This window comes from Saccoglossus kowalevskii, chromosome 10 (assembly GCF_978046115.1).
Source record: "Saccoglossus kowalevskii chromosome 10, keSacKowa6.1, whole genome shotgun sequence".
Taxonomy (NCBI): domain Eukaryota; kingdom Metazoa; phylum Hemichordata; class Enteropneusta; family Harrimaniidae; genus Saccoglossus; species Saccoglossus kowalevskii.
The window spans coordinates 27,057,674-27,082,240 of record NC_140650.1 but is presented as its reverse complement, the minus strand read 5'-3'; the positions used below and the strand labels follow the sequence as shown (position 1 = coordinate 27,082,240).

General features: G+C 34.8%; 2 protein-coding genes across 2 annotated transcripts; one reads left to right on the top strand and one right to left on the bottom strand.

Moving 5' to 3' along the window:
- Positions 1 to 8,780: 8,780 nt before the first annotated feature.
- Positions 8,781 to 9,764, top strand: LOC100371967 (adenosine receptor A2a-like). Its single transcript, XM_002733972.4, has one exon. The coding sequence runs from the start codon at positions 8,781 to 8,783 to the stop codon at positions 9,762 to 9,764; it is 984 nt and encodes a 327-aa protein (XP_002734018.3).
- A 9,932-nt stretch (positions 9,765 to 19,696) lies between these two features.
- On the bottom strand, positions 19,697 to 20,680 carry LOC100371818 (5-hydroxytryptamine receptor 4-like). The gene has a single exon (XM_002733971.1). It carries the CDS (start codon positions 20,678 to 20,680, stop codon positions 19,697 to 19,699), a length of 984 nt encoding a protein of 327 aa, XP_002734017.1.
- Between the last annotated feature and the right edge of the window lie 3,887 nt (positions 20,681 to 24,567).

Below are 24,567 nucleotides of genomic sequence, written 5' to 3'. Positions count from 1 at the left end.
TAAATTCAATTACCCTGAAAAAACAGACTATTCAGGAAGTGCATAAAATTATGTATGAATTCCTGTGGGAAGGCAAAGACAAAATAGCTAGAAGTACAATGATGGGAGGCGTGGGCCAGGGAGGTCTGGCTATGCCGAACCTGTATATCATGAAAAAACAACAAAGGATCCTTTGGATCAAACATTACTTAGATCCGGACTTTAACCATCCCTGGAAACTCTTTCTAGACAAGCAGCTTGAACCAGTGGGAGGGGAAATGATCTTCAGGTGCAATTGTAATACTAGGGTTTTGCCGGTGAAACTGAGTGAATTTGTCACAGAGACCTTAGATATATGGGCACAAGAAATTAAAGTTTATAAACAGGGTAAAGATCAAATCATATGGAATAATGAAAAAATACTGATTGGGGGAAAATCGGTATATATGGAGGACTTCGTCCGAAATGGAATAATGAAAGTATCTGATCTTTTTGACGCAAATGGTTTGATACCGTGGCAGCCAATAGCACAGGAGGAATTTACCCTAATACATAAATTAAGATGGCTAGGTTTAGCATCAGCTATTCCTGGGGATCTAAAGTATGGAGAAGCAGATCTGGAATCTACTTATTTCAAAATTACAGGAATTCCTATGGATCTGGAAACCTTAACTAAGAAAGCTATCAAAAATGAGTTATGTGAAAGGTCATTTGTTATTCCTACAAGCCAAAACAAACTACAAATGGAATTGAGGGAGGGGTGCATGGAATGGGGAAAAAGATATAAACTTATGATGAAAATGACAACTGAAAGCAAAATGAGAGAATTCCAGTTCAAGCTCCTTCATAATATTTTTTATACAAACCAAAAATTACGCAAAATAAACCCTCAGAAGTATGGCAGCCCACAGTGTACGTTCTGTGACGGAGAAGCCGAAAGCTATGAACATCTGTTTTATGAATGTCAATATGTTATATCTCTCTGGAGTGAAATCCTCTTTTGGTGGGGGGAACCACTTAAATTAAAGTCACCACCAAGTAGATTGTGTATGATTATATCTAACCCAGATGATACTTTGATTGTAAACTTTATATCTCTGTTGGTAAGAAAACATGTATACTTTTGTAAAATGAAGGAAATGAAGCCAAATTTCGTTGGCTTCCTATCTTACTGTAAAAGAATTTACCAATGTGAAAATTATATTGCAAAAAAGTACAATAAGATGGTTTCACATCTAAAAAAGTGGTCTCCTTTGTTACCATATGTAAGATAAAAAGAGGTACTACTATATATGTATAATAGAATACAGGAAAGAACAACAATGTAATTTCATAACAATGTAATGTATCAATGAAGCGCCTAATAAAAAGTATATATATATAAAAAAAACTCCTATCATCATATGTCAACTTCTGACACTGAACACCAATCCCTCTCACCATATCTCACCTTCTAACTCTGAACACCAACCCCTATCACCATATTTAATCTTCTGAACACCAACACCTATCACGATATGTCACATGACACTGAACACCAACCCCTTTTACCTTATGTCATCTAACACTGAACACCAACCTCTATCACCATGTCACCTTCTAACACTAAACACTAACCTCTATCGTCACATGTCACCTTCTGACACTGGTTGCTAACTCCTATCACTATACTACCATGTTAATTATATGGCATTGCTCACACTTTTATATACACTCTCTATATGCGCAGTAGATGCCATAATTCGAATTGTTTTTGTTTTGTTTGCAATTCTTTTGTTATATATTACTCGCTTTATAATAAACAGCGAAATTATATTTACTTATGGTTTTTATCATTGAATGTATAACGATGATGGTGCAAAATTGCCTAAGAACAATCGTTGAACAATTCATGATTCAATAAACCGTGATCATGATTGTTTTGAGAGGTGTAATTAAAAATAGTCGGCACCAACAACTGAAAGTTACTATAAAACCATGTGGTGTGCTTGGTGTTTTATTCTTGTGGGTTCTACATATCATTGAATAGGGCACAACGTGTATTTGACCTCTTTTCATCTGTTTTCTTCCTAATTTTTCCAGTTATTCATCGAAGATTTCTGATTATTGGAATTATAACGTTTCACATTATCGGATCTAAAGACGATAGATACAAACAAACAAACAAACGAACAAACAAACAAACAAAATTAATAGATCAAACAGAATATATACAGAAACACAAAAGTAAATAGAATTACGAACAACAACAATGTGTTGTATTATGGGAAAAATAGTAGATAAAATAAATTACAACTAATCAAAATATTCGGCAGTGGGAACCTGATGGGAAACAATTGGAGATGAAAACAAGACGGATCAGATGATGAAAAAGACAGGATTATAAATGTAAGACACGGTAGAAATGAACACAGAAAAATACCTTGGAGCTACAAATTAGTGTTTTAGTCAAAGTTCGTATCATTTAGAAAATGATGCCGGACAATGATTCTTCATCTGTGAAGTATCTGAATAAAATGAGTGTATTGTACCATACAGGACACGAGTAACTACTAAAAGGTTTGGAAATTACACGCGCTTCACTCGGTTATCTCCGGTAATGACGTAAAAATGCACGTAATATATATTTCATAGTTGACAGTGGTCAAAAGACCCAGACAGATATATGATAATTGTGTAACTATGTCGTGCATAATATAGATTGCGTGCAGTGACGAAATAGACGATAGGTGAGTGGCAAGGACATACTCCATTTGCAAACAACGTCACGTGTTCGATTTGTAAACTATAAAGCAAAACAAGTACACTATATGTGCAATAATTTAAACATTTTAGTCAATAGCAATTAGTTATATTGTATTTGTTGGGGGGAAATGAAACAACTGATTTTGACAAGAAAATTCGCAATTATATTAAGAATAATTATATGAGGGTATTGCGAGGACAGTAACATAGTATCTTACTTTATTCAATCAGATGACTGGATTCGCACTTTTTATGAGATATATTAAGTAGTTCGTGATGCATGTGATTATCAATCTTATCAAAATGAACAAGATAGATGGCAATCGTGTGAGGGCGTTTGTATTAAACAAACGGTGAGTGAACTTTTTTTTAGAAACATGAAAAACGTGGAAAGGGTAGTTAGTGGTGGAAACTAGAATGGGACGACCAATGTGATAGTAGGTTGCAAGTGGGGCCCAGCTGGAGGTTTAACGCTTTTGTTTGGTTCTCCTGAAATATGACATGTCCTGATGTCATCGATATCTCTATTGAGGGATGTGTCATCACTACAGGGAAGTCTTAGTCGTAACCTTTGGCCCTACACAAATATCGGTAATATTCAAACTACTTGAGGTCAGGAAATGAATGTTCTTTCCAAGCAAACTAAGGATTCGATAGCCATGACAGATAAAATTGATAGTATTGATGAAGTATTTTCTAAGATGTTTAATCGCGAAATACAGGGGCGATCATGTGATCATTGCAGGAACATCACCAAATTGGCCACAGTCAGCTGGCATCGGTGTCGCTGGGTGTGACATCGATGCCAGCTGACTGGGAAATTGGCAAGGCGTTAGATTGAGTTCCAAAACCCCTTGTCTCTAATATACCCATGATAACATTCAACGATACCCTATAAATCACTGATGGCGCCATCGACGTTACGATAGCTTCACCATAAATCACATATAGCGACATTTTAGTAACGATGAATATGACGTCATATTACCCATAACTGTACTGTCGATCACTGATAGCGCCATCTTATTACCAAAAGGTTCAATCGCGAAATGGAGGTGTTAGCAGTTACAGGGGATTTCGTGCAAATCGACGCAGTCGGGCGATTAATTTGTTTTTGTAGTTTAAATTAAATAAAAAAAATCGCGAAATGGAGATGTTCGCAGTTACATGGGATTTCGAGCAAATCGGCGCAGTCGGGCGATTAATTTGTTTTTGTAGTTTAAATAAAATAGACTAAATTGCGAAATGGAGGTGTTAGCGCGAAATCCCCTGTAACTGTAGAAGAGTAGAAAACGTTTTCAACGTTGTGAAAATTCCGGGTCCGCTGGTAATATGTAGTATTAATTAGTTAGTTAGTTCATTGTTGATATAAACAATATAACTGAAAAAAAAATATTATTACTGAAATTAAAATCTTTACCCTGGACTTAGTGAAAATAAGAATGTATTGTAATAACCTAAATTCTGAATAACAATAGCCAAATCATTTATGACACCATCCGAAATGAATTCATATCCAGTGAAAATCGTTTGTCAAATCCTGCCCAAAGAACACCAGATAAGCGGACGAACAACAAAGAACACACAATCAAATTGTTCATATTTTATGACAAACATGATAGTGTAGAGTTTCGAATAAAAAAACAATGTGAGTCCCATATTTAGCATATGATACATGCATAATTATTGCAATGTTTTTTAAACTAGTATTTAACTCCCTTTTCAGCTACTTTTAAAGTAATGAATTTAGACGCCACCCTTTCCAACATGCGAATCTTTAGCTACCTGTGATATGAATTGGACATTTAATTTGATGGACATGTTTGAAGTTATTTCTCCACAGCCCTCGAAAATAATTTAAACACGTAATTTATAGTTCCTCATTTCATCAAACATGGTGGATTACTGATCCATGATTTGATTCAAAGTAGTGATCTTTTTTTAATTTGATTATTACGTATAATTTCTTATATTGCAATCAATTTTGCAATTAAATACTAATGATATGCATATATACACTATTCCTGTCATTTTATTGTGGGTTTAGATAAAATAAGGTCGATTGACGACAAATCTTGCGATGCACAAATCAACATGTCATTCTGACGTTTACATATAGTATTTATATCACTCATGTTAATTTTGATTGATTAATCATGCAAATCCAAACGACACGTGATATAGCGTGATTTGATCGTAAACAATAGCTACATCTTCACATATGTATGTATTTATACCTGTTTCTCAGTTACGAGGTGATTAATTTCAAGAGTGAACATAAAACCTTTCTCACGGATATATTCCGATATCTACACGTTTTTTCTACTTTATAGTGCTGCATTTCCTTTCCTGTACAATTTCTTCTTGGTTCAATATTTTGACACACTTATTGTGTGTATTTAGTTAATGTTTTACAGTGTATAATTCCACATCTCAAATACACTAAAACATGTCAGCAAGCGTGGTTTCTATTTATACAATGTCATATATTAGATTTCTAATTCATTGCCATACGATGTCAATCAGATATAGGCAAATAACAACACCGTTTCACAGTTTAACATGAACAATGTTATAATTTTTTGATAATAGAATATTCTCAACACGTGAAACAAATTTGAAAACGGATTTTGTATAAATGTATTTGATGCACAAGGCTTAAACTCTATATCTTAGCACATTACATTTAGAGATATATCTCTCTGCCCTTATTACAATTACACTCTCATTCACTTGTCATTCAAACATCTTCTTTCTTATATTATAACCAAAACACCATTAACATGATGTTTATTAGAGCAACTGTCATACACAGAACAAAGTAATATTTATATATTATATTGAACATATGCATTTGATTTCCATTTTTAATTACTTGACTCCATTAAATGTTACCTCCGGGATAGTAAAATCGTAATTGATGTTTTTTATTCACAAAGTCTCTATGATGAAAAGCGTGGTATTTTATTGTATAAATATTATGCAAATTTCCTTTCAACTGGAAATGAGAAAGTCGTCCGTTATTTGTGATTCACTGTGTTTGTTGCCCAGCGTTTCGTCGGGATAGTGTATGCACAATCACTTCAACTACGATCGATGGAGTGTTTCCTTGGAAAATCTATCTGGCTGGTCGATGGTTTATTGATATTAATTTATGTCATTATAATGTAGGTGAATTAACTACGAATAAAACACAAAATACAAAATACATCTTTAAAAATACATCGACCGAGTGAGAAGTGAATGAAATTTGAAATTGGACATCATTATTATTTTCGTTGAGCTCTGATGAAAAGGCAACGTTGGCAACACGTGTAATTTGAGATAAATATTTAGGATATACCCAAATCCCATTTTATATGATATAATGATAATTCAATCATATATCTACGTATTAATGGATGTCGTTTTATTTCAAAAATACCATATATTGCGTTGGAAACGCGGCCGGATACACAAATATTACTTAAATATAATCATAATTCAAAATGGGGCTATTTGCTAACAAGTAGAACACATATGGTGTATGTAATTAATTTACTACACTCGAATTGAAAAGGAAAACAAAACATGAATTAATAATATTATTAGTGTTGCGGTGTGGTTTTATAATGGAATAATCATTACCACCCAGAAGCAATGTTTTCCTTTGAAAAGTATACACAATTCGAGTCGTTTGAAATCAAAACGAAAAACCATATCAAGACCGTTACTATTCAGTGTGATCAGTTTTCTAAGGCAGCAGCCTTGAATGTGAATTTTGTCAGATATATTTTACAGAACTGCATTGAACTTGGTTATACACATAGTTTGTCGGCCAGTAAAATCCAAACTTCGCAGCTTTTCATGAAAGTAGTTTCCATTCATATACGCATCCATTCCCGTTACAATAGTAAACCATGTCTCCCATGAATGTATTTAAGTCTAAATCGCGAGTGCCCGTCTTTACGTACGATGACGTAATTATTGCTGCAGTCGACCACCATCAAATTTTAGCGAGTTTTTCGTATAAGGAATTATGATCCTGATAGCTGAGATGCAATGGGGAGAGAACATTTCAAAACATATTTTGTATTTAGCGTTTTTTATATAATTATATATTTCATCTTGATAAAACAGAATATAATTTTTCGGTGAATATAACCCTATTCGTTCGACGACGCAAGCTTCAAGAAAAAATCGACATTAGAGATCCTGTAATATTTCGCTAAGCGCACTTTGACCTTTACCAACCCGTGTTAGAAAGCGCCCTCTATGGCTCAAATGTAATATTGAAAATGTTGGAACCCCATCCTAGGAAAGAGAGATATGCCCTGCTTGCATCAAATGGCTGGATATTGACCAGTTTTACTGGTTCCAAAGCATTACTCTTGACTACAGATTGCAGTGTCAAGTTGTGTAGTTTACGGTGAGTAGCGAATATTTGATGTGTATGTATATGTATATGATTCCCGCACACAGGGAACTTACAAAGGCGAATTTAATGACTTAATGTACACGGGTTTGGCGCGACTGGTGTGCCCCTAGACTATCAAAGTAATGATCAGGCTAAGAATGTGCAATTGTGGAGCCAACTTTCGAAGCGTTTTGTATTAAAATGTGCGTTTTGCGGTAAGCAAGTGACATCGTATATGTATTCAGACTTTTCGCCGTTATTTTAATTTGGTATTGACGCGTTCGTTGGGAGTTGAATCATTCAGAATGGTATAAAATATCGATATGCTTAAGGGGGAAGTATATATGTTCACGTAGTCTTGAACTTGACCATGTGTAATTTCAAGTTCTGTTTTGTTTTCAACAGTTGGTTTTTATGTATACAATGTCATATATTCGATTTCTAATTGCCCAAATATGTCAAACAAATCTAGGCAAACAACAACACAGTTTTACAATTTCACACGAACAATGTTATAATAAGTCTTATCTCCGTTTCGTGTATTCTGTTTGCGAGGGCGTCCAAACCTCAGAAGGTTGTGGGGAATTTGATCATGTTTCATTTGTTTGACACTATAATTTATTGGTGTATACATAACACGAACAAAATGATTAATAAGCGTTTTTATAAGCTATGGCTATCGGGATTCTTTCAACGCTTTTCTACAAACATTTTTTTCACCATTGATAAAGGTATATAAAAATATCTATTAACACAGTAATGACTCGACTCTTTGAGTGATATACTCCTAGTATCCACGAACATGTTCATTCGTTACTTGGACGTTAGCTTGTCTTAATCATATATAATTAATATGCGCATTACAGTTAAACAGAAATACTAGTAAGCAGACTGCGGATAAACTATATACATAAATTATTTAGTTTTCAATTATTTCAAAATACTGCAGCAGGGTAAAATTGGGAGTGGCGCGGCGTCGCGATCGAAGATGTCTAGTTTAATGACTCAATGTGTGAATGAACTTGGTTCCTCTCGGTATCTGTTTCAGTATGCTAGGGAGCCACATTACTATATACAAGTTTGATCTATTTTAACTAGCATGTTTTCTTTTTTCTGTCCGTCATATTTATTAATAAGGCATGTTTTTTTATTTTTTTTAAATATATCATAATATGAATTCGCATCTGTCTTTCCGAAACTGAATCGGTCCACCTTAGTGCACAGGTCATGTACCACTAAGTCTTGTTAAACTATATTATAACACTGCATTTCTCTTTGACACATATATGTTAAAATTGTCATTCGAACTTAGATATCGTCTTCTATATATATATTTATGTATAAAACCTGGTGGTGCGTTCGATTTAACTTTTTGACAAATACTGTAACGCAACAGACATCGTGACAGACAGATATCAAAAAAGATATATACCTTTCGTTAATTACTATTATCACTTCCATTCAAATATTATATACACTGTACAATATCAATAAAGAATAGTTGGTCATATTAGCTTTACTGAATATTGTGAAACATATGTAAGAATAATAATAACACTTTGAGTAGATATATATAGTCAAATGCGTTATATTACGGAGGACTGAATTATTCAACTTGTTATTTGCAGAAAGTATCATCGATAATAGTACACAGGACACGATGAATGCATCAGATTCATCTGACACATGGTACCAGCATGCTGATATTCATAATGGATCTAACTGGACGAATGAAGAAATTGATAACTACAAATCCTCAGACTGTGGTGGTTTGTTTGTGTTCCACGCGGAACTTAGCGTGTTGGCATTTATAAGTGTCCCTGTCGTGTTTGGAAATATGTTGGTTATACTTGCAGTTTACCAGAATCACAGTTTACGAACAATTCCAAACTATTTTCTTGTCAGTTTAGCGTTTGCTGATTTGATGATTGGATGTACATCAACTCCATTGTGTGCGTTGATATATGGAATTGGCTTAGTGACTAACAAGTGGGCATGTATTGTCGTATGCATATTAGCAAGCAATCCGTTAGGCGTATCACTGATGCATCTACTTGTAATCGGAATTGACAGATACATCGCCATTCTGCACCCACTTCACTACCATCAATGGGTCACTGTGCCCAGAGTCAAGATTGCCATTGCAATATTATGGACCTATTCTGTGTTAACCCTAGTTCCATTCTTTCTTTTGAATGATAATCCTGCTAAAAGTTGCCATGAACGAATTATACCACTTATACGTGGATCTGGAATGTATATATCTTTAATATCTTTCGCTGTTCAGTTTATAATAATGGTTACTATGTATGTGAGAATATTTTCAACTGCAAGGCACCATTTGAGAAGAATATATCCAAATTCAGAAGAGACACAGCAACAACTTTCTATTAAAAAAGAGATAAAAGCAGCTATAATGCCATGCATCGTGCTTGGTGTTTTATTTATCTGTTGGGTTCCACACATTGTTGCCTCATGCTTAACTAAATATGAGTTGTGTTTGACCCCTTCACGTTTTGTTGCATATGTTTTCATTCTAATTAATTCCGGATCTAATCCGTTCATTTATGCGCGACACAATACGGAGTTTCGTCAAGCTTACAGAAAAATCTTTCTTAAAATGAAAGCAAAATTATGTAAATAAATGTATCAATTAAATATATTTTAAAGAATTGGCGAATCATAAATGTGTGAATGCTTATTAGTTAATCACAATTCATGATATCTTAAAAATTATGTACTAAGTATATTGCTATATGTGTCTCCACTTATGTTTGTTATTTGACGTTGTTTGTTTTTTAGTTTAAAAAATATTTTCAAACGTTTTGTCACCATATTACATTAATATGTAGCTTGCAAACAATTGATCCACCAAACAAAGCCACTTGGAGTCGATATCCATTATTGTGTTGCAATTACAGTGGCATTTACCGGAATAAATACTAATCGACCTAGTCGCATTGACATTGATTATCAATGTCAAATATATTACCGAGCATAATGTATTGGTGTCTATCAACAGAACAGCGTGTTGACAAGAACTGGCAACCACTGAAGGTTTGACATTGAATAGCTGCATTAGGACATTTTTATCTCAAGCCTTACATTAAATAGATATTTGCTCGTTATAATTGTGTATTCGTTCTATTCTTTTCTTCTTTACAAGCAATTGTTTATATAGTATTCATTTCTAATACTCATTTTCTGTATTGTAATCTAGTTTTAGTAGTCTGAATATTAAATTTATTCTAACCTAATTCTGGTTTGGTGTAGTACGTATATACAATAATTAAAGCAAGATTGTTTTGTCGTTTAATCATATTAATTTGAATCGTAATCTAAATGTTGCCAAATAAGCAGTACACTAATCTAGATTGCGTGGAAAGAGCTCTAGCTTACTACTGCCTACGTGATCTATATCGTTATCATATCAGTATTATGCTATACGAATTTGTTTACTACTAATGCATGTACAAGCAAGCAGGCCATAAGCATGTTGTCAATGGCAAATTGTACGACTATAAGGCACTTCAAGAGCGCAAATTATTCCACTGCAATTGAAGCCGTTACTCTCCCGAAATTTAATTGATAACTTCCTTTCTCAATTTCATTACATTGTGTCTCTAACGTTCTGTGTTATCTGGTAAACGAAGATACATGATAACGGAGTACAAAGCAGAATGACACTCTTGAATTTGTTGACATGTGTGCATATTTCACACCATGTATTGAAAAGCATCTGAATCAACATATGTGGGTAATCGTTTCTTAAGCCCATGTGAGCGTGTTTTGGTACCTGTGAGTCAAATGCTCGAAACTATATTTTAACCGAGTTTTCCATCGACAACAATGAATACACAATCGGTCAATAACACACTTTATTTAGCCATCCTTTATTGAAAAGGTGATTTTTCGTTCAACTGCGAGATCTCGCGCACCGACCGTCTTCCACAAAAATCGACCGATTTGATTTTGAACTCGAATTTCTTTATTTCGTAGCTCACATTGATAGGCATATCTTTGACAGGGAAATATTGCGTTTGAATAGCCTTACTTCATCGAAATTGACCATTATCAAATGCGTGCAGCACATTATGGAAACCATGGAAATATCCCCCAAAATACTTTCGCGTTTGTTGAATTCCACGCGATGTTTGACGCCACTACGACGTTATGGCCCTTGTTTGTCTTGTTTTTACTTTCGATTTCACGCATAACCTCGCAGCGTACGGAAAATGGTCTAATGGTGAAGCATATGTTCCCTTCGATACAATCAATCCCATTCAACCAGGGCCCGAATTACAGCCTCGAATTAAAATTCTGAATACCAAGGACACACCCAACTTTTTCAATCGCAATGCTTTTACTTACCATTAACCAATCTGCCACAAAACGTCGGATGTTTAGAACAGAAGACTAGTAATCAATCAGTGCACAACTTGCGTTCAAATAATTACAAAATACTTACACGTTCATTGGGTGGCACAATTAAACGCCTTAGACTTCAAGAAATCAGAAAATAACGGCTCTATTATGAGAACTGTAAATCAATGTTTTTCTTCGACGAGAAAATGCACATGGCAGTTTATTTTTTATTTTTAAAGCCGAATTTGGGATTCGCTGTTTCAAAAACTCAGTAGATTTATTCATTCATGCGCAAATGTTTACTCTTGATACAATATCCGATAGTTGATTTGCCTGTCACCATTACACTAATAATTGTATTAACAACGTTTAGACTTATCTTTAATGCCTCAATATTATTAAGCATTATTGTTAATTTCACAATGTAGCTCTTCATAAATTCTACCCATGTGATGAAATAGAATACACTTCATTTTTTAAAATGTCTCGTCTCGGGGTTTGTATCTGCCATATCATGGTTAGTTATATCAATCGAAATAGTCAATCCAAATCTTCTTGAAAAACATACTGTAAAACATGTTGAAAAAAGCGACATGCTATTTTAGCGAATTGTGGTAAAATGATAATAGCGAAATGTTGATTTAGCGAGTCTCTCTTGTCATTGTTGATTTCCTGTTTTCACAATACTTGTCTGTCGCGTGCCAAAACAAATGCACAGTTATCACCTCCATAAAAACAAAGAAAAAATGTCAAGTGTAATTTGATTCTGTTCGCAATTATAACAAACTGATTCAACAGGAATTTGAAAAAGCGGGTATCGTTGCTGCGCTACATCCAGAATATTGACCTTTTATATTGGACTCAAAAATTACTAAGTAATACTAATTTCCGTAATAATATATCAGTATCACTTCATTTATTTATTTTCATTGAAATAATGACCACAATGAATACGTTTTTTTTTGTGGTAATTTACTTTTCAATAAAGTGTATCTATCATTTCAGTACGTTTTTTTGTGTGTGTTGTTTACAAAGTGTGTGTGTATGTTTTTTGGCCATTTTGAATTTATAATAAAGTCATTAGCGACATCTTGAATTAGCGAATCAGTTCTCTCGCTAAATTCGCTAAAAAGACATGTTTTACAGTAGTATATTCTCGTCATCTATCTGGTAAACAGAAAGAATTATATCTTGAATGTTTTTTCTCTCGAGTTGAACCAATATAATCAGTGCATAAATCAATTATCAATTCCTTTAACAATTCTGTTCATCATCGTCTAAATTATTTATACACACGCTTCGCCGACATTTGTCGCTATATTCTTATCCTTTTCTTTGACTGCCGCTAAAGAATCCCATCCACTCACTTAGATAATCTCTTGATTACAAGGGAGGTGAAGTGTTCTCCGTAACACAACGACCCAATGTGTGTAGCCACACAAGAACTGTTCAAACTGCAATCACCAAACACGTTAAATATACTTGGTATAACCATATCTTATTGACATGGATCAAATTACATTAACATATTGCCCATGAAAAGTACGACCCAGTTTGTGCATGTGCAGCATGAAAAATATACAGTTAGTGCTGGTAGATTGGCTTTGGGGCACATCGTGAAAGACCTAATTTCACCAAATTATTTCCTTCAACTACATGTGAATGAACATTCGATACATTTGTTATAAACTACCTATAAAAAATGATAACAGTTTTTCTGAAAGCAGCTATATTTGTATTCAAAATTAATGCCCAAACTTACGAAAAAGATATATGTTAATATCACACAATTTTGCTCGGTGAGAATATGGAGAAAAATAAATATTCTGGCTGGCTGGTTCAAAAAATAACATAACTTTTTAGGTTGTCACTATGATAGTAATGTACAGCTATTTCAAATACTTAGTGAGCTAGACCATTGCTATATCCAAATTATACCTTTAACTTGTTTATATTCTTAACATCTCATGAATATATTTCAGAGATATGCCTGTTGACAAAGAATATGCGCAGTTACGTCGATTTTATGACTGAAACTATGCCAAAGAATCTTTGCTTATTCCCTTTTTACGCAGTTTTAATCCATGTTTTTTTCGGCGCCGAAATCTAGTTGGTAGTAAATGTATTTTGTGAAAACGTTGATAAAATTAATTTAATTTACATTTGTTGAGTGCCCTTATTCATTACTCGTATCATAAAAAACAACTTTCATACAAATAGTTACATTCATGGATGTGTTTGTAAGAGGTCGATATCAAAAGTGAAATAAAACCCTTTTCTCATTTTACAAATTTTTTTACATACATAAGTGCACCTCTACTTCATAGTGATGCGTTCCTGAATCAATTTAAGTATTTCGACTAGTCATTGTTTACGTAATGCTAATATATAATGCCAATATGTCAAAAAAACTTGAATACAGCGACCTTGCTATTTGTAATATTGCTAATAGAAAAATATCCATTTTTGTAAAAATGAATCGTTAATGCCCATACAATTCTCGTTCTAAACTCACAGCATTACGCTACTAAGCATACATATTAAAATATGAATAGGATGTCAATATGATAACTGTCACACGCAAAAGTGATATAGAGATGTAATCGTATCAATGAATGGACGCATTTGCCTTCCTTTCATAGCTTTGTCTTATTCTTTCCGTTATTTCTTATTTATGGCTTCCATTAAATTCTAACCCGCGTCGGGTCAGTTAACAGTAATGCTGTTTAAATACATGCATTTCATATCACCTTTGTATTTGTCATCAAAATGTTATGAATGTTTTTTTCACAAAAACAATTAACTCGGTTTACAAGAGCTGTTGCTAATAATTATTTGATGATAATACTTTTTTCTATAGAGGCATCTCTTCGTGGAACAGTTTGCCTGTTAAATTAAATAAATCTTTAATAATCATTATTAATATTAATGAATGTTTTAATTTGTTTTGTGTTTCTGTGTACTGTGTTTTTTAACGCTTTGTAGTACTCCATTGGAAATTATAGAGCTCGTGTTGGAGAAAAAATGAATTGTAATATCTTGGTTAAATAAATAAAATATAAACAACATAGCGACCCGGCCCAAGTACTGTAATGCATTTACTACATGTATTATTAGTGAACACACTGTCATTATGAGCATGGTGGCACTTTCGATTTATTTACTTGAAAACATAATGGCATGGTGACACACGATGGATGATTTGGTTTTCCTTTAACGATTTCCCTTATCCTTAGAATCATTCTCAATATATGCCTTCCATGTACGTTGTAGAAATTGATTGCAGATAATCGTAGTCCTTGATAATTCAATATGACGAGATGTTTTGGATAAATGTTTGATGTAATTAGAGTGGCAGATCTAGATCGTAGAACAGAACAAGCAGGAAAAGTGAAATAATAGTACGAGTGGTAACACTTGAGCGGAGCGAAAACGACTTGCGTAGTCAACAAAGACGCGTACAGTGAGCGGTTATATTCCTAGAAGAGTGGTACAGCGCACTGCCGATAAATTCAAGTTTTCTAGGTAACGTAAAAACGAATTTGAACCGTTACGTCGGAAATGGTAAAACGAGAAACGGGGAGGCCATAGAAGCTCATTAAGAATGACGTCATCTACTTGGAACGCTTAAAGACAGACACACATTCAATAACGTATAAAGAAATGAACTTAAGGGATGTCTATATATAAAAAGATATTTTAAACTGGAAAAAAGAACAGACGATAAGAATAAAAAAATTAATCTATAAAAAATACCAGTGTCTATCATGTAAGGGTGAATGTCTGTCAGGTAGTGATGAATGTCTATCATGTAATAGTGAATTTCTGTCATTTAATGATGAATGCCTATTATGTAATGTTAGTCCCTTTCATGTAATGGTTAATGCATACCAAGTAAAGATGGATGCCTTTCATGTAATAGTAAGTGCAAGCCATGTAGTGGTGAATGCTTATTATGTAAAAGTGAAGGCTTATCATGTAATAATGAATGGCTGCCATGTAATGGTGAATGCTTATCATGTAATAGTGAATGCCTATCATGTGATGGTGAATGCCTATCATGTAATAGTGAATGCGTATCATGTAATGATGAATGCTTATCATGTAATGGTGAGTGCTTATCATGTAATGACGATATTATATCATGCAATGGTGAATACCTGTCATGTATTGATGAATGCCTATCATGTAATATTGAATGCCTATCATGTGATGGTGAATGCCTATCCTGTAACGATGAATACCTATCATGTAATGATGAATGCTTATCATGTAATGGTCAGTGCTTATCATGTAATGGTGAATGCCTATTATATTATGGTGAATGCCTATCATGTAATGGTGAATGCCTATCATGCAATAGTGTATACCTACCATGTAATGGTGCATGCCTATCATGCAATAGTGTATGCCTACCATGTAATGGTGCATGTCTATCATGTAAAATTGAATGCCTATCATGTAATGGTGAATGCTTATCATGTAATGGTCAGTGCTCATCATGTAATGGTGAATGCTTATCATGTAATGGTGAGTGCTTATCATGTAATGACGATTTTTTATTATGCAATGGTGAATACCTGTCATGTATTGATGAATGCCTATCATGTAATGGTGATTGCCTGCCATGTAATGTGAATGTCTATCTTGTAATTGTGAATGCCTATCATGTAATAGTCAATGCAAGTAATGTAGTTGCGAATGCTTATCATATACGAGTAAATGCCTATCATGTACTGATTAATGCCTGCAATGTAATGGGGAATGCCTAGCATATAATAGTTAATGCCTGCCATGTAATGGTGAATGTCTATCATGTAATAGTGAATGCCTATCAGGTGATGGTGAATGCCTAGTATGTAATGGTGAATTCTTGTCATGCAATACATGCTTATCATGCAATGAAAAAATACCTGTCATGTAATGATGAATGATTAGTATGTAATTATGAATGCTTAACATGTAATGGTGAATGCTTATCATTTAATGGCGAATGCTTATCATATAAATTATGATGAATGCTTATCATGTAATGGTGAATGCTTATCATGTAATGGTGAATGTCCATCATGTGATGGTGAATGCCTGTCAGGTAATGATGAATGTCTATCATGTAATAGTAAATTCCTGTCATTTAATGATGAATGCCTAATATGTAATGATGCATTCATGTCATGTAATCAAGAATGCTTATCATGTAATGATGAATTCCCATTATGTAATGATGATTGCCTGCCATGTTATGTGAATGCCTATCATGTAATAGTGAATGTCTATCATGTAATGGTTAATGCATACCGTTTAATGATGAATGCTTTTCATGTAATAGTAAGTGCAAGCCATTTGCCGGTGAATGCTTATCATGTAAGAGTGACGGCTTATCATGTAATGATAAATGCCTGCCATGTAATGGTGAATCCTATCATGTAATAGCAATGTCTATCATGTGATGGTGAATGCCTATCATGTAATGGTTAATGCATACCGTTTAATGATGAATGCTTTTCATGTAATAGTAAGTGCAAGCCATTTACTGGTGAATGCTTATCATGTAAGAGCGACGGCTTATCATGTAATGATAAATGCCTGCCATGTAATGGTGAATCCTATCATGTAATAGCAATGTCTATCATGTGATGGTGAATGCATATCATGTAATGATGAATGCCTATTATTTATTGGTGAATGCTTATCATATACTGTTGAGTGTTTATCATGTAATGGTGAATGCTTATCATGTAATGATGAATGCATATCATGTAATGATGAATGCATATCATGCAATGGTGATTGCCTTTTATGTAATAGTGATTGCCTGTCATGTAATGATGAATGCATATTATGTAATGATGAATTTCTGTCATGTAATCGGGATTGCTTATCATGTATTGATGAATGCCCATCATGTAATGTAGATTGTAATGTAGACCATGTAATGATAAGCTACTTTCATGTAATAGTAAGTGCAAGCCATGTAGTGGTGAATGCTTATTATGTAAGAGTGTAGGCTTATCATGTATAATAATGAATGCCTGCCATGTAATGGTGAATGCTTATCATGTAATAGTGAATGCCTATCATGTGATGGTGAATGCGTATCATGTAATGATGAATGCTTATCATGTAAAGGTGAGTGCTTATCATGTAATGATGATATTTTATCATGCAATGGTGAATACCTGTCATGTATTGATGAATGCCTATCATGTAATGGTGATTGCCTTTTATGTAATAGTGAATGCCTATCATGTACTGATGAATTCCTATCATGTAATGGTGATTGCCTGCCATGTAATGTGAATGCCTATCTTGCAATAGTTAATGCAAGCCATGTAGTGGTGAATGCTTATCATGTACGAGTGAACGCCTATCATGTACTGATTAATGCCTGCCATGTCATGTTGAATGCCTATCATGTAATAGTTAATGCCTGCCATGTAATAGTGAATGCCTATCATGTAGTATGAGGATGCCTATCAGGTGATGGTGAATACCTAGTATGTAATGGTGAATGCTTATCATGTAATGATGAATTCTTGTCGTGTAATAAATGCTTATCATGTAATGATGAATGCCTGTCATGTAATGATGAATGCATGTCATGCAATGGTGAATGCCTATCATGTAATATGAGGATGCCTATCAGGTGATGGTGAATACCTAGTATGTAATGGTGAATGCTTATCAGGTAATGATGAATTCTTGTCGTGTAATAAATGCTTATCATGTAATGGCGAATGCCTATAATGTGATGGTGAATGCTTATCATGTAATGGCGAATGCCTATCATGTAATGGTGAATGCTTATAACGTAATGATGTATGCCTGTCAGGTAATGATGAATGTCTATCATGTAATAGTAAATTCCTGTCATTATGATGAATTCCTGACATGTAATCAAGAAGCTTACCATGTAATGATGAATTCCTATCATGCAATGGTGAATACCTGTCCTGTATTGAGTAATGCCCATTGTGTAATGATGATTGCCTGCCATGTAATGTGAATCCCTTTCATGTGATTGTGAATGCCTATCATGTAAATCACAAATCAAATCACACAATTCCACAACCTAGTACGGTATTATCTAGGATTATAGTATAGTTAGTAAGGTTAGGTTGAACTGGCTTACTACGGGTAAAATGTAACCTCGTACTGCCTGCCTCATAGCCATGTTGTCCAAGCGATTGGGCAATAGGCAACTCACCAACCCGCATTGAACCAGCGTAGTGAATTACGGTTCAACCCCACAACATAATGAAGCTGTTGTGGAGGCCACCCGCCAGCAGTGGCGTGACGATGATGATGATGATGATGATGATGATGATGATGATGATGATGATGATGATGATTCGATCAAATAGTAATGATCTGTGTGTTAAGTTGAATGTGGTTACTCAAAACATCTCTAAGAAATTGCAAGGTTTTATTACCATTTGTTACAACAAACACTCAACTCATAATATAAACGTGAATAGAATGATCAACAAGGATAATTATATATTTAAAAGACGTTTTACAATCATGTACGATCGATTTGAAGAATATTTATGAATAATAACGTCAACAGATACAGAAGTGAACACAGTAATAATATACCATTGTTATTTCAACGACCCATTGAATACTCTTTACCTAAACCCTAAAAATTTTCAATTAAAACTAAACCTTTCCTTGAATATGGCGGATAATGGTACAACAACATTGAAAACCATTAAAAACGTCAAATATACGTAAAGTGTTTATATTATATTATAATATAAATTACAGATACGAATCGAACGTATAATGTATAACAGTATAATGACTTTGTAGTTGTAGTGTATATAAAAAGTAAGAATGAAATCGTTTTGGAAAAGACAATTTAAACGAAGTTTCTTTCAATTTAATATATTATTTGTTTAATTACCTTTAACGCCTCATTACGTGATACTCTTATATTTCAATAAAATGATCTCTTAGTAGTGCTCCACATATTTTATATTGTTTTCAAATATATGCTTTTATAAATATTTGTACATCTTAATAGAATAAAAGTATCCAAGAAACATTGCAAACCAGTATTTATATTTCAGTCATAAGAAAACAAACATATATCCAATATTGCAAAGTATTGTTACCAAGGTTTCTGAAAAAAGGTCTGAAATAATTAAAATTAACAAAGTAAGATTGTATCAGTAATATATTTGATATATTGCTATGATTTGCTCATTAACATAATGATGCTTTAATTTTCTGAATGCTTTTTCTGAATGCCTGACGAAACTCGGTGTTATGTCGTGCATAAATAAGAGGATTAGCTCCAGAGTTAATTAGCATAAACAGATTTGAAACAAAACGTTGTGGGTTCGCACAAACTTCATAACGATCCATGACTACAACAATGAACTGTGGAACCCAACAGAAAAGCATGACTCCAATTACGACACATGGCGTTATAGCTGCTTTAACCTCACGTTTCATATAGTGTTGTTGCTGAGTGTCCTCTGACTGCGGATTTATTCTCCGCAGATGATGTCTTGCAATTACAAATATTCTGGCATAGATAGCAACCATGATGATCAATGGAACGACAAATGCTACTATAGTAATAAAAATTCCCGGTCCACGAATAATTGGTATCATTAGTTCATAACAACTATTAGCTTTACTGTCAGTCATGAACCAGATTGGAGCTATGGTAACAAAACAATAGACCCATATTATGACGATGACTACCTTGACTCTTGACACGGTGATCAATTGGTGATAACGAAGAGGGTGAAGAATTGCAATGTATCTGTCAATTCCGATTGCTAGTAAATGTGAAAGTGATGCCCCTATAGGATTATATGCAATTACACTTATAACTACACATGCCCATTTGTGAGTTATAACACCCTGGCCATGCAATAGTACATTCTGGGCAGCCATTGTTACTCCAATCATCAAATCAGCAAATGCCAAACTGACGATAAAGTAGTTTGGAGGTGTCCGTAAGTTGTGATTCTGGTAAACTGCAAGTATCACTAAAGTGTTTCCAATCACGACGGGAATACCTAGAAATGCCAACACCCCAAGCTCCGTGTAGAATAACGTCATCAAACTATCACAGTCCAAGGTGCTGTATTTGTCACGTTCATCATTTGTCCAGTTAGATCCATTATTGACAAAATTCTCGGGGTGCCATGCAGTAAATGTTTTTGTCACATTCATTCTCACAAAAATGTGAACAAATGTTAGTACATTGAATATAACAGCTCAGTCTCGGCTAACACACTTATGCCTGTTAAGTTGTGTGTATGTGATATCAATTACAGGCAAATTAAAAACACACAACAACGAGATTCGAACTTAGCTGACGATCTCTTCGAAACGATATAGCGCATTGCCACCCACAGAGTGACCTGTCATGTAGTGATTTCATCTATAAAATTAAATAGTCAATTTCACCAACATGCTAATTGATATTCTTGGCAGGTGATCTATTGTGTAATTGTATGCTTTGGGATTTTTGCATCTAGACATTGAAACTGAACTGAATTCGAAGAGATTACATCTGGGTTAGACTGCCACCCATGACACATAACAATTGTGATATACGCATCCCTTTGTAATATTTTTCTTTTGTAATATTTTACAATCTTATTAAACTGTATTCTGTTTAGGGATTAAATAGTAAATTATACAAGCATTATTGCCACGTAAATCATTTTCTGGGAGGTAATGTTGATATAGTGTTGATGTACATCGTTGTCTGTGCTGCAACTGTCATTTTTTAGGATAATTAGTTAGGTTGGTATACTAAAGATGTTTATCAAATAAATACAATCACATACATGCCTTTTCAACTCTGAATACAGAAGTTTTCCAACATCAACATTTTACACAGTCTCAAATACAATCAACTTTTAACTTGTTTTCAAAATGAGGACGTTTTGTCAATGTAATTGATCCGTGTGAAAATCAATGTTGTATGATGAAATTGTTTTCGCGTATCTGTTAATCGACTTAATTAGCTGATTATTAGCTAATGGCTGTGTTATGTCTGTCATCGTTTAGGCAGGCGAGGTCCTGGACGGAACTTGGCTCAGTAATTTGGAACTAATTACGAGATAACCGTCGCTATTCGGACTACTATTTCTGACAGTTAGTATTCGTAGTTATTAATGTAGTGAACGATTAATCAAAAGATATGACGTATTCAGTACTTAGTTTGATTGGCTTTATGATTGAAGGTTACGCCCTAGAGTCTTTTTACTGCATTGTAATTGGTTAAGGTTTTGAAAATGAATAAAGTTGTTTTGAGTTGGTCTTGGCGAGTACAGCACGACAGACGCAGTCCAGTCCTGGAGAGTCGTGGGGCGAGCCTTGAGGCAGTCCAGTCTTGGGCTAGTCTTGGGTCAGCCTTGCGATAGTCTTGGGGATTTTTCCCCAGGGCGCTGTGTCTTATAGAGTGTTCGACAGACCGACTAAGACGAGAGTTGAAACGTATTTCGCTGTGTGTGTCCTATTTGACTGTAAAGTATAAGTGACTTTCCCGATCCCATACCTCAAGGGGACGCGATATAGAGACAAGACGAGATTCCCCCCTGACACGTGTGGAGAACCCCGAGCCCAAAAAAATACCCCGTGATAGTTGTATCAATAATAGACATGCATTGTTCGACGTTGCAACCTAATATCAACGACCATATGACGTCAGTGTGCCTGCTGCGAAGTGTATATAATATGACTTTATAGCGATTATTGTTAAAGTTGTCTTGTCAATGTCAGACTCACTAAAAAAATGTTTTTTTTTAAGATCAATCAAATCAGCTGGTGGCACCTGTCAGTCGCAGGGACAAACACAGTTCTCGTGTATAAGATGGAGTCAACAAAGATGCAACGTCTCATTTTCAGAGCAATGAAATTCAATCAATGACGAAATATGACCAATATGAATAATTTAAATCATTATCATACCCAATATATTGATTGAACTCTTATTCCCATTTAATCATAGTAATATAACGGTTTAATTCTCGTGTTCTTAAACGTTAAGTCAGGTGCCTGGATCGTCTCGTTCACAACACTTTCAGCCAAGCCGAAACACACAAAGATTAAATTCGTGTCAACCTCTAGCTCAGTCGCCTCGTGGAGAACTCCTCAAGACTGACTTTATTCACTTTCCAAAACCTTTATCTAATACATGGAAGTTTAAGATCTTGAGGCGTGGCCTCCACACATTCCACTAATGTAACAAATCACACATGAAGTATTTAGCACGCCATTATGTACGTGATTAATTGTTCACTATATTTGGAGACTTCTCATATCAATATCGTTAGATGCACTCGTAAAACGCCAAAGTTTATCATGCATTGAAAAAACAACCGTCCTTTGGCAAAGTTTATATCTGCAATTAATTTCAGTCACTGATTAGATCTCAGTCCAGTACTTTGTATACGCCTAATGATAACAGCGTATGAGCGACCGTTGAATGATATCACCCAGCCCTTCACTGGAAACCAGTTATCAAGTCGTATCGGTGACCGATATCTAGACTGATATAAATATATTCATGATAGTAATGACAGTTATTGATGATAGTAAATCAACGCAGCATTAGCATATATAGTAGACCTTGACATTATTTGTTCACTTTAGCACAATTTATCACTGTAAATGCCATTTTGAATGAAACGAGAATTGAGTTACTTAGTTAACAGTAGAATGTCAATTATATTTATACTTTGACCAAAATCATTAATTTGTGTATAACCATGACCTCAGATATAACACATAGTGTCTGATATCTTTTGATATCTGATTATTGCCCGGCTTCGTAACTCGATGAACGAGCTGTGTAATCATTGTGCATAACATGCCTGTCCCTGTTTGACCATATTTTGACACATATATCCCTTTTATAGACTGAGAGAGACGCACACTCCGGTCTAGTTCCAGTAGATAGTTTGTATTGCGTTTGACAGTAAACAATTTCCCCATTATGTTTTAGGCTTGGCTAAACACCAATCACAATCACACCAATCACTAGCTCTCAAACATGGAAAGACATTTGAGCTGTAATCTAACCACATTCAATAAATTACGCGTTTTGGGTCCCAGTTCCAATAAGTTGTGAGCGCGTCCGAATGCTAAAACGCTAGCGCGGCTTGTCGACGGTGTGACGTGTAAACAATGCGGGTTTTGTCTATCACGGTTATTATAGGCGGGTGGCTCGTCAGGTTGAATGAACAGGGAGTGGTTGTAACGAGGAATGGGTAACTCGCAAGACAGTGAGTGGTACACTAGGATCGGTCGACACTTAAACGCACCATTCAGTCATAAGGACATCAGTAGTATAGTACAGCCAGATATTCTTTACAACTACAATCGTCACCATATGCCCCGGTCCTCTTCTCCCTTATCACGCTAGAACCCCCATTTTTATAACCGACAGTGTTAATCGTTCAACCAATAGTTTTAAACTTTGCATGCGTTGTCATGACGACATGTGAACTCCACCACTGAGGGCGTCGCCCCATAGCATCGTCATGACAACATCAATGCAACTTGGTGACAGACGTCAGGCACAGAAATATTGCAATTTTAAGGACCCCTAAAAGGTACATGGTAAAACCTTTATGAACGAGATACGACTGTGGCCCGGTCGTACGGCCAACGCACCCGGCAACGGCTAAAGCGTCTGTAAACCTCTATGTTACTATCAAAAGTCTAAATGTGAAAGGCTAAATAATTTATGATTTTCGTTCAATATACAACCAAATCAGTCGTCAATAGTGAATTTCCAGCCTGATTCAATTCAGATGGTTCGAACCCCATGACATATGTCACTAGGGATACATGTGAATTTACGTATGACTACTTTGGAAGCATTTCATTGATTCCGCTTATGTATACATCACACTTGTCTCAATGAAGTGCAAACAGTGGCCTTCCTACTAAATAGTTGTTACGCAACACTTTTGTTTTTCTTGAGCATCTCGAGACCGGAGTTAATTGCACTAAATACTCTATTGCACGTGATGTTTTTCAATTCAATCTGTGTGCCTATAAGTTTCAAAGATAAACTCAAGACAAAGCAATGTTAGGATGTG

What these genes read in the sequence shown, in the direction of transcription:
- LOC100371818 (XM_002733971.1), bottom strand. Translation starts at nt 20,680, where the DNA reads ATGAATGTGACAAAAACATTTACTGCATGGCACCCCGAGAATTTTGTC.
- LOC100371967 (XM_002733972.4), top strand. Translation starts at nt 8,781, where the DNA reads ATGAATGCATCAGATTCATCTGACACATGGTACCAGCATGCTGATATT.